Source organism: Dryobates pubescens, chromosome 11, assembly GCF_014839835.1.
Source record: "Dryobates pubescens isolate bDryPub1 chromosome 11, bDryPub1.pri, whole genome shotgun sequence".
Classification (NCBI taxonomy): Eukaryota; Metazoa; Chordata; class Aves; order Piciformes; family Picidae; genus Dryobates; species Dryobates pubescens.
Window position 1 is genome coordinate 28,941,687 of NC_071622.1, and position 17,135 is coordinate 28,958,821.

General features: G+C 39.6%; 1 protein-coding gene across 1 annotated transcript; it reads left to right on the top strand.

Annotated features, from left to right (window-relative positions):
* The first annotated feature begins 10 nt into the window (after nucleotides 1-10).
* On the top strand, nucleotides 11-16,865 carry ITGB3BP (integrin subunit beta 3 binding protein). Its single transcript, XM_054164967.1, has 8 exons — nucleotides 11-159; nucleotides 4,458-4,500; nucleotides 9,080-9,215; nucleotides 11,605-11,680; nucleotides 12,485-12,563; nucleotides 13,725-13,818; nucleotides 15,889-15,948; nucleotides 16,846-16,865. The coding sequence occupies exons 1-8, from the start codon at nucleotides 11-13 to the stop codon at nucleotides 16,863-16,865; spliced, it is 657 nt and encodes a 218-aa protein (XP_054020942.1).
* The last annotated feature ends 270 nt before the right edge of the window (nucleotides 16,866-17,135 follow it).

Sequence of the window (17,135 nt, forward strand, 5' to 3'; positions counted from 1 at the left end):
GGTATCGGGTATGGGCGGTGTAGCGGGTAGGCCCAGTGCTAGGCGCCGCTTTCCTCCCCACAGTGAGGGTCCTCACCGGGAGCCAGCGGAGCGGGAAAGACAGAGCGGGGCGACAGCTGGAGCCAGGGCCTCTGTGGGGCGGAGCGCTTCTTCCCGGCAGTCCTGAGCTGGTTCCCAGAGGAGAAATGTACTCCTGGGGTTATCCCGGAGTGAAGAGGAGCTCAGCGCTGCTTGGGGAAGGGCAGGTTTTGTCCCTAGCTCCGTCTCGCAGTTATTTGATGGGACGGAGCATTTAAGATGGTGGCTCCTTGGGGCAGAGCCTCATCCGGACGGAGTTTGGGCGGGCGATGCCCATGGGTTTGTGTAATATTATTTGTGTTTCGTGTCTGTTCCCGGCTTCCCAGCCAGGGGGAGTTTGTTTATTTCCGCACATCCCGTGGATAAAACCTGCAAGGATGTGTGGTAGGGGTAGAAGAGAAACAGAGGACATGGCATAGATGGGTTGTGCAGAGTTTGCCCCCTGGGTTTTGTGCCTTCTCATTTCTCTTCATCCTACAGCCATGTCAAATCCAGATTCAGCTTTACTTTGGCTTCCGGCTTTGTGCTGCAGGCTGCTGTGGGAAGCTGTTGCAGGCCTTCAGTGCTAAGGGCATGACACATTCTGTGTCGACTTTCCATAAGCCTCAGTCTCTTCATATTGCCGCCAGTGGGAATAAATCCTGTTCATATTTCTTCTATTCTTTGCAATTTATCAAGTGGTAGTCATGTAAGTCTGATGCTTTTCTTGTGTATCTTCGCTAATTACAAGATTCTGAAGAAGAATAAAGAAAATGATCCCTGGAGATGCTTTGAAGACATAGAGATATGGTGCTGAGTGATATGGTTTAGCATCAGACTTGGTCGAGTTAGAGAGTGGTTGGACTTGGTGATCTTAAAGGTCTTTTCCAACCAAAAGTATTCTATGAAAATGTGTAGAGTGTTGCTAACTTCAGCAACAGCAGTAAGGTGAGATCTTAAGACTCATTCTGCCTATATATAGACTTGGACTATTGTCCCAGTTTACAGCTCTTGATACAACTTCAACAATAACTTGTGTTACAGCTAACAGATCCCAGCTTCTACCAGTCTTGTCCACTGGAAATGGAAGTAATCATGCCAGGCAATAGTAATACACAGGAAGTTTATCAATACACAAACTTCAATCTGTTGGTGTTTAAGTCTGTTTCTTTCTGGTTGCACAGCAAGTTTCAACTACAAAAAATGATTGTGTATTCTTTCTGCTTTTGCAATTAATAAGACATTTATACTAGCAAGAGTTTAAATATTTAGGTGTTTTCTTTTTTTCCCAGTAAAAGCAGAAACTTAAGAGGAGGCTAATTGGAATGGCCTCAAAATACACTACAATACTTTTAAGCTATTTTTAATTAAATAATATAATCAAGTTCCTTGATTCTGTGTGGGGTCTTATATTAAGTCATACATAGCCTGGAGAAGAGGAGACTCAGGGGTGACCTTATTACTCTCTACAACTACCTGAAGGGAGGTTGTAGACAGACGGATGTTGGTCTCTTCTCCCAGGCGGCCAGTACCAGAACAAGAGGACGCAGTCTCAGGCTGCGCCAGGGGAGGTTCAGGCTGGATGTTAGGAAAAAGTTCTGTACAGAAAGAGTGATTGGCCATTGGAATGGGCTGCCTGGGGAGGTGGTGGAGTTGCCATCACTGGAGGTTTTCAGGAGAAGACTTGATGGGGTGCTTGGTGCCATGGGTTAGTTGTTTGGGTGGTGTTGGATTGGTTGATGGGTTGGACGCAATGATCTTGAAGGTCTCTTCCAACCTGGTTTATTCTATGTATTCTATGTATGTATGACCATTACCATTGCATTCATTAGTAAATGGAGGAAAGTTAAGTGTATGTGGACTTAAAAGCAATATTAGGAAATTAATTTCTTTAAAGAAAGTTAAACTGCATACCTAGACTCTAGCTGTAAAGCAGTTCCTCATGTAAGTGGTTTCATCAAAGCACTTTTCAAATGAGTGGAGATCTTCTAGTATTAGCAAGGAACTGATAATATGACCTGGAATGATAAGTGAACAATGTGCTATAGAAGCAATATGTGGTTCTTTAACCTGATAAATATTATGGGCAAAGTAATTATTGCAAGTTGTGCAGCTAGCTATAAATATGTGCCATCATACTCTGCAATCAAGAAAATTAATTAAGCCTTATCAGGAATTTTTGAACCAATTCAAGGGTAGGAAACTCAGGTAAATAAGTTATGTACTGCCTCATCTTTCTGTCTCCTTTTCTTGTTCACACTCTGACATTTGATTTTTGCACCATAGCCACAGCAGGGCTTTTCCAGCTGTGCCAAACATAAATTAAAGCTGGTGCTCTTCTTCCATGCATTAGTTTTTCTCCAAGTTCATGTTTGTAAGGATCTGAGACAAGACATTTAGGCCACTTGGATCTTCTTGTTAGATATCTGGATGAATTTTGTTTCGTAAGTTATAGCCAGGGACTGCAAGTAGCCTAAAAGCACATAACTTATTTTGAATGAAGCACAGTTGCCAGAGATTTACTTTCTCCTTATGGCATCAGAAAGACAATAATTAAAATATGTCCACAAGCAAACCATGCTGCTGGAAAGGATTGCAAGAAGTGAGGCAAAATTGACCTTGTGAAGGCAAAATTGCATCCCTGCTGCTCCTTCCAGCTTGATGGGCTTGCCTGGAGTGAGGCTGTCTATTTGCCGTGTAGCTTTGGGTATTTGCTGACGGTTTGCAGGCCCCTGAGAGGTATTTGGGCTGCCTGTAACTCTCTTGCTGTACACAGTATTTCAAAGAATATAGTCTTGACCAGTCCACAACTTTCTAAGAAAATTTCTAAATATTTATAATTTAGTGGGATTTTCATGTCAGTTCTCGTTTATCTTCATCCTACAGCAATGTTGAGTCCGGATTCTGCTTTACTTTGTCTTCCAGCTTCTTGTGAAGTCCATCATAAAAACTTCCATCATAACATGCTTTAGTATAACATGCAAATGCATTGGCCCCTAGAGTATCCTTTCAGAGGAGATGGATTAATAAATAGAACATTTCTCTGCTGCCACTGGGGTGGAAGATGTAATGGAGTCTGCATTCCTTAAGCAATATGGGTTTCTATTTAAAAAAGGAAATACATTGTAAAGAATTCCATCAAACTGTTACAGCTTTGGCTGCCCTTTGGCAAGCATTTCACAGGCTTGCTTTTATTTATTTATTTAAATGTTACCTGTTTACTTGGCTTTTTTAAGGTAGAATGGTTCCCCTTCTTTTTGTTACAGAGATAGCTGTAAAATTCATATGGGTTTGTTGGCTGAATTATATTTCATAGATGTGGTTTTCATTCTAGTCTTCCAAGACTTTAATTTTGCAATAATAACATAGATTATTAAAAAGATATGTTTGGAACGAGGTCATCTTAATTCAAGTCCAAACATTTTTCTTCTGAGATGAAAATGGAACTAAATCTTGTGTAATTTGATATAATCTCTATGTTTCCTGGGGACTGTTCTTATAAAGACTTCAAATGTTTCCCCCTCCTTGTTCTATACAATGCTTGAAACTATTGTTAAGATTTAGGAATGTGCTTAAAAAGTTTCAGTTGTCTCTGGGAGAAATAGTCTTAATTTATGTTGACCTTTCTTTCCTTTGAGCATTTAGCCCGCATTCAATAAAATTTTGATGACTGCTCTTTAGAAGACAGCTGTACGATATAAAGTATTATAAATATTCAGCTTTCCTCTTCCAGCATTGCCATTAACAGCTGGGCATCCAGTTCAGCAGAGCAGATTTTGCAGAGAGAGTTTGGCATGTTCCTGAATCAGTATAGGGAAGAAGACTAGCAAATAGTTTCTTATGGTTTGGGGACCTGTAAAGACATAGAGCATCTGTTCCCCGGTTAAGTCGTAGTCTGGTAGCACTGAATCATGCTAAGAGCAAAAATGATGGGAAGAACTACTTTTTTCACCTTGGCTGTGCCTGTGTTTGAAATGCCTGATGCATTATTTCGACTAATGGCAAAAAAAATTTCAAGCCTTGCTTGGAAGGTATGTAAATGATAACACTTTTGAATTTCTTCCTTGGGTTTTTGTGAGAAAGAGACAAACCTGCAGAGCAATTTCGTGTCAAGTCTTCATGTTTTATCTCTGGTATGAAACGGAGAGTTGGATTGTCTTATGCAAACACTTTATCCCTCTAAACAAGCAATGTTTTTGTGACATAGGATTTCAATCTGATAATCTATTTGCTTGGGGTGAGATTAGTTTTTATGCATAACATTAAAAAAAAAACCAAAAAAAAACCAAAAAACCAAACAAGAAAAGAGACTGTCTTTAAAATTACCAATTCTGCACCTTATGACCAGAAATCTTTGTGTCCAGATGACCATAAAACTTGTCCATATTTTTCTCTTGCAGGGTTAAGAGAGCATTAAAGTTGGACGCTGTTAAAAAAGATAATGTAAGTATATCTTGGTGAATGGAATCATCTGGGCTGTGTATATATATATATGTGTGTGTGTGTGTGTGTGATGTGCACACATATGTCTATAAACGTGGTACTACATGATAGCTGCGTTTAGATTGTTATAGATTGGATATTGTCTAGAAAAATCTTAACAAGGCACGAAGCTGCTGAAAATTGGATTGTATTCTATTTGTCCTAGAGGTGCCTGGCTTTAAGTATGAATAATGGAGAAATGAGCATTTTGATTTTTATTTTTTTTTTATACCATCACTATTTACCCCCAGAGCTGAAGGAGTTAAGATCCTGGGTGAAATCATTCATTAGGAATTAGCTCCATTATCCTGGAAGCAAATGTTCTACCGTGTTAATTGTACATGTAACAATATGGAATTATGATAAAGCTGTAATCTGCATGTTATAAACTGCAAAATTGAAATGAAAACATTAAAGGCATTTTTGTGTCAAGGATGTAATTGCCTCCCTCAGCTAATCTGGCATAATGAAACAATAAAGAACTAGCACTGAGATAAATTTCACCACAGTTATCACAATAAAAATAAAATTGTACTGTTGCTGTTATTTTTTTGTAAATGCAGCTATGGTATAGTCCCAGTACTAGCATGTTATGACATATGTCAGTTTATTATCTGCTCCTACCAGCAGTGGGTGTTGCTGCAGACATCAGCATAGAGGAGCTTGTGAAAGATGGCAGTATTTGAAGGCAGGAAAAATTTGGAGTGGATAGAAATAACTGGTCAGCAAATGAGCTCCTAATAAATCTCCCTGTCTTTGCCTTTTTGAAGAGGTTTGTTTCTATGCACCATGTATTTGGAGGCCTCAGTGGCATTTAGCAAAACAGAAGTTTTCAATTTGACAAAAATTCTGAATTCTTTTTTTATTTAAACAAAGGTGGCAAAACACCGCAGTGGCACTACAAAAAAAAATCATTAGCAATTTAATTAGCAGCTTAGTGTACCATTACCCAACTTGTTCTGCTCTGAATGCAGCTGTGACTGTAATTTTGCATCTGTTTCTTGGGCTGTAGGAACATTTTTTCGTAGGTGAGCGGTCCAGCTGAAATGACACACAGTTCCTTTTCTGCCTTAAAGTGATTCCTTCCCTGCCTTCTCCCCGTAAGACAGAAAGTCGCTTGCTGGCTACCTGCATTCAGCTTCTTGTGCAGCAAAAATCATGACAAAAGCCCATGTGAATGATGCCAACCTGGACTGGAGTCTCAACAATGTAGTATTGCACTAGGATTTAACAGATACTTGTCAAAGATGTCAAAGTGTAGCATAATTAAATAACATTCTGGAAGGACTGTAAGTAGTAAGTACATGATTTGCGTGAAGTACCTGGTTTAGCTCTGCCACATCCATTGCTGCTTTTTCAGTTTCTTTCCTATTATTCAGGAGACACTCATTGCTCCACTGGTCAGACTATCCAGAGCATGCCTCAGCTAACCAGATCAGAGAGGAATGGGTTTAAGTGTTGTGATTTTTGAATCATATCATACTAAAAATACATAACTGGGCTAAGACTCCTCTTCGTGGAAGAGAAATTCTTACTGCCAAGTAGCTACTGTCCTTCTAAGTACTGTGGTCACTTTTCCAGCTCATAGGAGTCTTAGTTCATGCCCAGAAATATGGTGGCTGAGGGTGCTGTTCAAGCAGGAAAAATACCTTGACTGTGTAAGTAGATTGAAGATTCTCTCTGTTACAGAAGAGGTTTGATGACATTAAAATTACTAAAGTGGGATCAATACTTTACTGTAATTACTTCACGTAAAGGTGATGTGCAGCATTCTTGAACCTGCTTGAATGTTGCAAATCTAATCAAGTGGAATTTAATAATATTGCAGTGTAGAAGACTGAAAGCAAATAATGGAGGCTTATCTTTTATATAGAATCATAGTATCACTTTTGTTAGGAAAGACTTTTCAGATCACCGAGTTCAACCAGTACCTAATTCTACCTAGTCTGGTGCTAACCACGTCCCTCAGCACCACATCTCTGCATCTTTGAAACATCTCCAGGGATGGGGATTCAACCATCTTCCTGGGGAGCCTGTTCCAGTCTTTGAGAACCCTTTCAGTAAAGAAGTTTCTTCTAATATTCAACCTAAACCTTCCCTGGTGCTACTTGAGGCCATTTCCTCTTGTTCTCTAGCTTGTTGCTTGTTGAGAACAGATCAAACCCTACCTGGCTCCAACCTCCTTTCAGGGAATTGTAGAGAGCAATGAGGTCTCCTCTCAACCTCTGTTTCTTCAGACTAATCAACTGCAGTTGCCTCAGCTGCTTCTTACCAGACCTACTCTCCAGACCTTCACCAGCTTCAGTGCCCTTCTCTGGACCCACTCCAGCCTCTCAATGTCTTTCTTGTAGTGAGGAATCCAAAACTGAACCCAGTACTTCAGGGTGTGACATCACCAGTGCTGAATACAGGTGGACAATCATTTCCCTACTCCTACTGGCCACACTATTGCTGATGCACACCAGGATGCTTTGGATGGCCTTGGCCACCGGGGCACGCTACTGGCTCCTGTTCTACATCCTGATATAGCTTGTGGCTTTCACATATTACCTGGTGAACCTGATTATTGACCTTGAAAGTACTGCTTTTTTGCCACCTCTTTTGAGATTTAAAATTACTGTAGGTTAATTTTCCAGGGGATATTTGAGAGAGGTGAAACCTATAAGTCTCAGGCCTTCTCAAGAGTTTTCTTCCCATTCTGTACTACACTCTGGGTTCAGACTGTCTTTGCTCCCAACCATGTCCCTCCACTAGACACTTTGCCCAGAGCATGCAGGAGATTCCTGTGCTGTTTAATCTGATTTAGAAAGGTTCTTATTTCAGCAAAGCAGGACAATACATGATTAAGTATGAAAAGAGAACAAATTATTTTTTTTTCCACTGCAGTTTCAAATGAATGTATTACCAAAGTGCAATTAGCAGCTTGTCTGATTCCTTAATTATTACTTTTTTTCCTCACAATTTGGGTTAGGTACCTTGCATTCTTAATGATATATACCCCAGTTCTTCACCTTATGCATCATTCCTAGTACTGAAACAGTTTCATATTCTTACCTATTATACTTTTTCTAACCTTAATAAATGGAATAATAACTGGAACTTAAAGAGATTACAGAATAATCATCTACAATAAAGCTTCATTGAAGAAATACTGTGGGAAACTGGGTGACTGTTATGAGTGACATGAAGACAAATGATGGATGGTTTAACAGGTGGAGTGAGACTGAAGCTGGTAGAAAAGGGTGGTAGTTGTGAGGTGGTATTTGTGAAGTGGACGATGCATTCCTATGCTTGCTGCAGTTGTAAAAACATAGAGAGATGGATTTGCTCCCCAGACTCAAAGCCTCTTGATTGTAGCAAATTTAAAAAATAAATAAAAAAAAAGAAGAACTCTTTCTGGTTTTCTGGGTGGTTTGTGGTTTTTTGGTGGGTTTTCCTTTGTTTGCTTGCTTGTTTGGTGGGTTTTTGGTATTTTTCTGTTTGTGTCTTTGTTTTTGTAGGATTTACTTTGATATCATGTTTCCAAGAGGCAAAAAAAAAATATTCACTAAACCATAGGGGAAAAAAAAGTGCCTGTTTCACTGCATTTAGACCTTCTTTGTCCTTGAGCAAATGTTGAAAGGGACTGTGAAAAGTGGTTTTGCACAAAATATCCCTTTATAGTGTTTTTTAAAGTTGCTAGACCTCTTATGTGGGATAGAGTTGTCGCTAGTAGCCCTTTATGTGCAAAATGTGGGTTTGTTTTGGGTTTTTTTCCTTCCTTTCATTTAGCAGTGCAGTGAATCCCAGTTTGTAAATCAGCATCCAGTCTAGGGAATGAACTATATCCCATATAATCCCAGGATTGCAGACTAGTTCTGAAAACTTCCCTGCACAATTCTTTTAGCATCATTAACTAACTCCTTTTATATCATTAGACATCTTGAAATCCTCATTTGGTTCAGAGACAAAATTTGGATTTAAGGGACTCATTCAGATATATTTTTTTTAATTGACATAGAATCATATAGGCTGGAAAAGATCTTTAAGATCATCAAGTCCAAGTATTAATCCAACATTACCGTTTGTTTAGGAAATCATTAGAAATGACTATCTTTTGAGAGAATTAAAATGTAAAAATAGCTGCTTACAGTCTGTGTTTTAAGTTCTCAGTACTGTAAGAAGAATAATGACAGATTTTGACTGCTTTTAAAAACAAAACAAAAACCCCCAAACAAACAAAACACCTCAGGTGTCCAGGCCAAAATACCTAAATCTTTGGAAACCAGATGCTTTTGCTTATGAAAACTGGGAGCTTTCATAAATGGAAATAGGAATAAAGTTAGGAATTTAGGTAGAAAAATCTATGATCAGCTAGTTCAGAGAGGCTTTGTCTGGGTTGGGTGGCAAGATGTAACCCTACTGACAAGAAAGGTAGAGGCCAGAGAGCATTTAATTATAGAAGGGAAATTTACAGCTGTTGTAGGTTTAGATGGACGAGGTCCCTCTTTATCTTCAGCCAACACACATCTAAGATTCTTTGTCTTTTGCTACATTTTAGCTGTCTGATGCAACACCTTCAAAGACCAAAAGGAAAAATCTAAACTACTCACCAACAACAGGAACTTGCCAGATGAGTCCATTTTCATCTCCTGTGAGGTGCAATACACAAAACCTCCGAACTGGCCCATCAGATGGTTAGTTGAATGTTCCATCTTTCTTACTGCAATATTTTTCTACTTACTGCCTAGATTAAGTAAGTTATGTCTCATATGGTATGTTTTGTTTCTTACTCCTCTCCTTCAAAAGTCTTTAATCTCTTTTGGAAAAGTTGATGTTAATTCTTAAAAATTGAATCTTTTCCATATCAGTCCACAGGAGTGATGATGAAACAACTTGTTTATGAAACCAGTTTGGCTTTCTGTTTGTAATACACAGCTGAGGTCTGGACTCCCTTGTGGTCAGAAGAGCTGCATGTTTAATTTTGTGGCCTTTTGAGAACTGTGAGATTTGCAACACAAGTTGTGATTCATGCACTTTCAGGCTTCTAGCGGTAAACGCCTTCATCTATAGTGCAGTTTTAACAAAGGCATGGATTGACAGGACAAGGGGTAATGGCTTCAAACTGGAAGAAGCTGGATTTAGATTAGACATGAAGAAATTCTTCCCTGTGAGGGTGGTGAGGCACTGGAACAGGTTGCCCAGAGGAGCTGTAGAGGTTCTAAGTTTGGCAATGTTCAAAGCCAGGTTGGATGGGGCCTTGAGCAACCTGGTCTAATAAGAGGTGTCCCTGCCCAAGGCAGTGGTTGGAATTAGATGATCTTTATGGCCTTTTCCAACCCAAACCAGTCCATGATTTATATTTTTCTCTGAATATTGGAAGTTAGGTATATTTAACAAATCAAGGCTAAAAGGGAAGTTCAGTAAGTTTAACCCTTCTGCTTTGCATTCTTTTATGTAATTTTTACTGGGTTTTATGAAACAGGCTCTTTACAGCAATGTTTAGTTAATCTAACATAACACTGAATGTCCTTACCTCACAGAAAATTGGCCTTTTTATAATTACATTTTTCCAGCTCACTTTAGGATATGTGTTCACATAGTCACAGTTGTTGATGCAGACCATAACTGCTCAAGTGTATATTCAGTAGACTCACTTGCTTTCATGGCTTTAACCATCAGGTCACCAGCAGGACTTTCTTATCATCCTTCCCATACAGATCCCAAGAGCTTTCATTTCCTTGCAATACAGCTCCTATGAAGAAGGTTAATTCTTGAAGACATCAAATGACTTCAAGAATAACAATAAAAATCCTTTGCTTCCCTTGTTAACAAGTTCCTTGTTCAATTACCTTCACCTTTAAAAAAAATCAGATTTTGAATTTGTCTGCCTTTAATTTTCAGCCATCAGTTCTTGTTATGCCTTTTTTGTTGGGTTAAAGAGCTTTTTATGCCCCATGTATTTTGAAATTTATATGAAGTAATTTAGGCCTCACTAATATTCATGAATTATGATGAGCAGAAATATTCTGACCAGGATAGAATAAGCACTGTTTGAAATTTATCTGGATGTCTGCAGATTTTTGCACAAGCTTATGGCACCACATGCCCTTGTGATGGATCTGCAAAAGTGGATTTTTCCTCTAGAGAAAAAAAAAAAAGGGGGGGGGGGGCAGGATTTTTAAAAGGAATCTGATCAAGAAAGTTTGGGATTCTATCAAAGCTGGCTGACCAAAAAATGAAAATGACTAGAAGCCTTCAAGCTGAAAATGCTGTAATCTGTGCCCATTCCATCCCTTTTCCTTATTAAATACAGCAGAATACTTAAGAAGCCTGGAAGCATGGGGTGATTTGGTGGCAGTGTAGTTACAGTCCTGTGTGGGGATGTTTGGTTTGGTTCCCTAATTAGTGAGAATCTAAACAGAAGCAGCTTTATCCTAATCACAGAATGGTAGGGGTTGGAAGGGACCTCAAAGTATCATCCAGTCCATCCAGGTGGGTTTTGAATGTCTCCAGAGAAGGAGATTCCACAATCTCTCTGGGCAGCCTTCTCCAGGGCACTCTCACCCTCACAGTGAAAAGGTTTTTTCTTATGTTCATGTGGAACCTCCTCTGCTCCAGCTTGCACCCATTACTACTTGTCCTGTCATTGGACATTTTATTGTCACTATAGCAAGTCAGACCTTTGGAGGTAGTTTGCAGTGTCTCTTTGTAGTTGTTTACAAGGTGGAGTTTTTAGTAAAGGAAAAGGGAGGTTTCCTTGTTTAGTCATTACAGTGTTTTCATGGTAATGCTCTGTGCTGGCTTTAGGCAGTTAATAGGATAAAAAACTTTGAGTGGAACATAGTAACTGTGTCAGAATTATGCTAAGTTCCATTTAGTGATACCATAATCCCAAAATTTTCAGCAATAGAAATGCAATGTGACTTGATGAGAAGCCAGATGACAGAAGAGTAAATTATAGTGAACTCATCACAAGGGAGTCTGTCCTGCTTTGGAAGTCAGGTTCATACTAGCAACTTTTCCATGTGATTCAATACTTATCTTCACCTTTATTGTTTCTTTTCTCTCTTGTGAACCTCCCAGGAGATAGAACCACAGAGCAGAATGATTCAGAAAGCAGATTACCCAGAAGAGGGCAGCCTCAAACAAAGCAGAAGGCGTGAGTATCTAAAGTGCAAAGGGGGTGCTGTGCTGTTTGTTTTACTTACAGAAGATTCCTATTTCCCACAGAATTAATAGCAATTATCTTTTAATATTTGTCATTCCCCAGGATTGGATATTCAAAGGCACAGGCTATCAGTTACAGGTACAGACCAATGCAGGGTTTGCAGTGCAACACTGCCAGTTACAGGAGTCACACTCGTGGTCATACACAATTTAGTATCCTAATTAAACTACTGAAAGCAAGCTGTGTTTTGCCTTTCCAGACTCATCTGAAAGTGTACATTTTTCACTCCTTTGGAAGCCTTAACTGCCTAAGATACAGTGCCAGTGATGCAGGACTTTGGGGTTTTTTTTATTAAAGAAGTAGCCACAGATGGTCCTGGTGAAACCAGGTTTGCTTTTCAAAATCTTTTCAAATTCTTGTCTTTTTTCCCCACAATGTATTTTAAGCTATAAGCTTCCTGCTGGTAATGGACTTGGGGAAGCCCACAGTTAGCAAAGCATTTAAATAGTTTTCTCTTTGAACCGTTTAAACATGCAAATCAATTGCAGACAACAGAAATAAGCCATTTACTGCTTCCTCCCACAGAAGGCAGAATCAGCCTTGTAAGAGACCCAAAATTTAGGAGGAGAGCTACAGTGTGAGACAACTTAAAAGAATCATAAAATGCTTTAGTTTGCAGGAACCACTCAAGGTCATCTAGTCCAAACATGAAGAAAGTGTGGGAAACCTTGTAAGCACAGATTAGCAGCCATGTGGCTAATTGCAGTTGTTCTGTTTGCACTTTTTTTTGTGCAGGTTCATGGAATTACAGTCCAAAGTGAAGAATTCATTGGTTAGAATTCTGAAAATAAGAGCAAGTCTGACAAACCTACAGGTCTGGTTTACATGGATTTGGTTTTTTAATCTACTTTTAATACAGGATTTGAAATTGAAATTAAAATGCAACATGTGACTTTTGAGGAGTAGGTAGGAAAGAAAATAAACTACTTGGAAGCAGGTAGTTTTGACTTGGAAATCTAGAAAATGCAGGGAAAACTCAGAATTTAGTGGGTTATTTATTAATTTGTTTTTTTATTAGAGGAGCTGCTTTCCCAAATACAGTAATTGATATCACTCCTCATTTTGTACAAAAATAAAAGGAGACGTGGTTATCAACTTTGATTTATAACCTGAAATATGAATTATTACTGCGTAGATTTTTGTCCTTAAATATTAAAGAGCACTTTGTGTTGAATTGTACTCTTTCATTTACCACTAAGGTATCATCCTTTGGCAGTCTACCACATGCTAAAATGTAAATCATGTTCTTGTTTCAGTCCCAGTTTGTTTCCTTAGTAAGTTTAGCACAAAGTTTGTTGCTGTATAAGGAATGTTGTGTAATGTCATCCAACATAATAAAATAAACATAATACTGAAATAGTAAAATATAGGAATAAAATTAAATAGTTTCCTCTACTCCAAGTATTCTGTTGATTTATTTTACTTGCATATGTGGCCTGACAATATGTTTTAGTTACCAAAAAACCCTGCTCCTAATTAAAACTATTTTAATTGAAATGTTCATTTTTAAAAAACCCTATGGAAAAATCCTTTCTGTTTCTCCTGAGATCCATAGTGTGTGGTTTTAGGACTACCATGAAATGCTGAGGAGTGTGCTCAACAGAATCTTAAGTGCTTGTGGATTTCCATTTTACTCACATATTACACCAAGCTTGTCCATGTGCCAGGGTTGCTTTTCTGAGGATCAAGTGTTAATCTGTTTAAACAGCTGAAGACTTAGGAAGGAAGCGTAAACAACAGGAGATTTTTAAGTAACACTTAAAAAAGGCACCTGAATGCCACTTGCAAAAGCAGCTTTATTTTCTTATGCTCTTCAGCTTTCTCCTCCCGTTGACTTTCTGTGAGGTGGAGTCTCACACATGGTTTAGACCTTAGGAAATATTTTTTCCAGGTGTTATTATATAAGTTGTAGAGCTCTAAGTAGACAGCTTGGGAGGGAGATTTGACAGTCTCTTTGTTTTATTTTTTTTTCCAGGCTTTAGAGGGCAGTAAAGAGCTTGAGAACATCATTGGTGTCTCGGACTTGTCTTGTGCCCTGAGTGCTGAAGTGGAGAAAACTCAAGTGCTAAGTAAGGAGGAATTTCAATTATTTTTTTCCCTTTTTTTATGACAATTTAACATCGAGCACTCCAAATGTAACGGTGTGAAGCGTTAGACCCCAAGACTCTGAGTGGTTTTGGTCAGCATAAATGCACCTTAAATGTCTTTAAATGCATCCAACCAGGGACATAAAAGCAAGGCAGCCCCAACAGCCCACTCTTCTAACTCACAGTCACAGATGGAGTGGAAAAACTGACAAGAGCAACACCTTTTCTGATGTAAATAGTTAGATACTTAGTGGATCGTTAGGTAGTGATTAGGCTAAACGTTTGCACTTTGATTGCATCGCCTATTCTTCTCTTTTGGCAAGGAAGTTGTTTTGTTTGTTTGCCTGGTTAGGAGGATTAGGCTGAATATAGGTTTCCAAGCTTTCAAAATTGCTATTCATGTGTCTTTAAAAGATTGACATACCAGATGCTTATTGTGTTGGGATAAGGGCACTTTGCAGCTGGCACATCTGTAATACTTTTCCAAAGGAACCCAGAAAGCCAAACATTTTCATTTCTTTGTGTCTGGTTTTAGGAAACTCTTTATCCTTACTCCAAGTCAGAGGTTCTTGGGACATGTGAATCTCCAGCAGTAAAAAATGGATTCATACTTCTCTTTCCAACTACCTCTGCAGCTAGAAGGGGAGTATGTGATGGGGAAATAGTGTAATGCAAAAAGCACTGGAACAGGCTCCCCAGAGAGGTGGTTGAATCCCCATCCCTGAAGGTGTTGAAAAGAGGCAGAGATGTGATGCTGAGGGACATGGTTTAGTACCAGGCTTGGCAGAGTTAAATAATAGTTGGACTTGATGATCTTAAGGGTCTTTAACAACCAAAAATGATTCTATGATTCTGTGGTAATTGCAGGGAAAAATAAACTATTTCTGGGAGAAGAATTTCCTAGTTACCAGGTCATTCCTGTAACTCTTAGAAGTGCTGAAAGGCAGCGGGTGGCACCCAAGGGGCCCCAATCTTTATGCCTCAGACAGTTTGTTCATTTGTGTTCACAATAGCAACACCTTTCCTCTGTACCCATATGGTGTGTTTGTGGTGCAGGTGTGTGTCTAAGACTGCATTTACCTACTTCTACATCTCCTCAAAGATCTGCATATGTTGTCCTTATAGACTCTTCATACCAACCTCTACTCTAGTTTCCAGGGAATGTGAATAATTTATGTACACAAGTGGTCCCTGTGCCCAGCAAAGATGAGAAGACAATTTTTTAACCTGCAGCAAATGTGGGGTTTTGCCATTATGCCACAACCTGTCTGGCTGCTGTTTTCTGCAGTGTGAAAACATGAGAATTAGCTCTAGGAAAACCGAACCTCAAGTGATTGAGGCTGCTGCTTTGCTCACAGTTGGAAACAGATGAAGACTAAAGCCACAGGTGCCAGGAAATTTGTCTTACCGAGAAGCCCTGTGACTTTATTTTTCAGTGCATCAAGTGTATTCACCACAGCAGTGGAATTTATGCACCACACAATTCCAGCAACTGCTGTTGTCTCAATCACCATTTCTTTCCCGACTTGGTTTCCAATGGCCATTCTGTTTCCATTTTGCATGTGTATGCACTGGCCTAGTTCCCACTGTAATGCACACAATCAGATCCTTGCTCAGACAAAAAAGGGTTAGCTGAAAATAGCCTGTGTTTACATTACTACCCTACAATGTGGATAGGGCAGAGAGAGTGCCCAAATGAAATCTCACAGCTATTGTCCACACTTCATGTCCACTCTTTCTGTTAGCTTCTCGTGGCCTTTAAGATGAGGAAGAGTCATCTTTTCCCTCTATGTCTGAGTTAGAAGCAAAGCACTACATCAGCACTAGGAGACAAAAATGGGAACAAAATACAGTACGAGATGTGTAAGCACAATGTGTCACAACTGTCAATTCTGAACAGGTTTTGCTAATTTTTGGAGCAGTGGGGGCTTTTTTTGTCCTCACCTGAAGAAAAACCCAAGTGCTTTGAAAGTGAAAAAGGTGGCTTAAGTACTATTTTCTTTGCAATCTCTTGAACAATGTGTATTGATCCCACGTTTATTTCCTCCCTAGTGACTCAAGCAGAAGAACTGCAGCTGTTGAAAAGGAACAGTGGGAAACTTCCTGCCCAAGGTATAAAACTTTTTATAACTCCTTGTAAGAGATGTTTTGATGCTTCCTTTCAGTTGACTCCTTCCTAGTTGATGATTCCTTTCAGCTGATTCCCTGCTAGTTGATGGTTTCTTTCAGTTGATTCTGTCCTAGTTCTTGACTCCTTGCTAGTTGACTCCGTCCTAGTTGATGGTTCCTTCCAGTTGATTCCTTCTTAGTTCTTTCCACTTGACATAAATTGGGTGACCTTTAGGATGTGGACATTATGATAATCAAATGTCCTTCTTCTGAAAACCTTCTCAATTTTCTGCTGTTTTCATTGTATTGGGTATTTCTCCTTGAAAGTGAGCAAGGAGAAGACTATCATTAGTGATTTTGCACTTGAGGCATAGTCTACAAATGTGCAGTCAGGTCCTAGAGAGTTCACAGACCATTCATATGCCAGTTATCCCTGTTCCTCCTCCCTCTTCCTCTGCCTGCATTTTCAGTGTGCAATCAAGTAGCATGCAGTCTTTCCAGCAGACCCTTTTTCACCTTCTGTGTGTTGTGAGGTGTTTAGCACACTCCAGGGGACTGTGAAATCCCAGGTATTAGGTTTCTTCATAACTAGTGCTGTGAAAATATTTGGAAGTTGGTGGCATTTAATTATAGTCTGGCCCCCGACAGCCACTTTAGTGCCTCATCTAGCTGGGAAGGTGGCAGCCAGGGATACACACAAGCCTTATTTTCCCTTACACACAGTAAAATCAGCAGTCACCACTGATACTCTGATAATTCTGTTATCTTCACACATTCTATCTTAAAGCAGAGCAAAACCAGAATCAAAGTCAATGATGGCATCTCTGCTGTGCCAACCAGCAGGACAGCTTCATATCACAAGCAGCCCCTTTGATTTGTGTTGTACCTGCTCTTCCACAGGCCTGAATGTGGGATACTGAAACAGGTTGCCTGGAGAAGTTGTGGCTGCTGCCTCCCTGGAGGTGTTCAAGGCCTGGATCAAGGGTGGATGGGGCCTTGTGCAACCTGGTCTAGTGGATGGTGTCCCTGCCTATGGCAGTATGGTTGGAACTAGATGACCTGTAAGGTCCCTTCCAACCCAAAACATTCTGTGATTCTGAATTCTTTCTGCTGTGGAGAATTCTCTTAAAGGGGAAGCAAACTTTTCAAATGTCAGTTTCCTTGGCTCCAGTGGATCACCACAAACAAAA

Bases quoted from the DNA above. Each gene is read 5' to 3' on its own strand.
- ITGB3BP (XM_054164967.1), top strand. From the start codon at position 11: ATGGGCGGTGTAGCGGGTAGGCCCAGTGCTAGGCGCCGCTTTCCTCCC. The intron at 13,819-15,888 runs GTAAGGAGGAAT...TTTCCTCCCTAG, and splicing joins GGAGAAAACTCAAGTGCTAA to TGACTCAAGCAGAAGAACTG. The intron at 15,949-16,845 runs GTATAAAACTTT...GCTCTTCCACAG, and splicing joins TGGGAAACTTCCTGCCCAAG to GCCTGAATGTGGGATACTGA.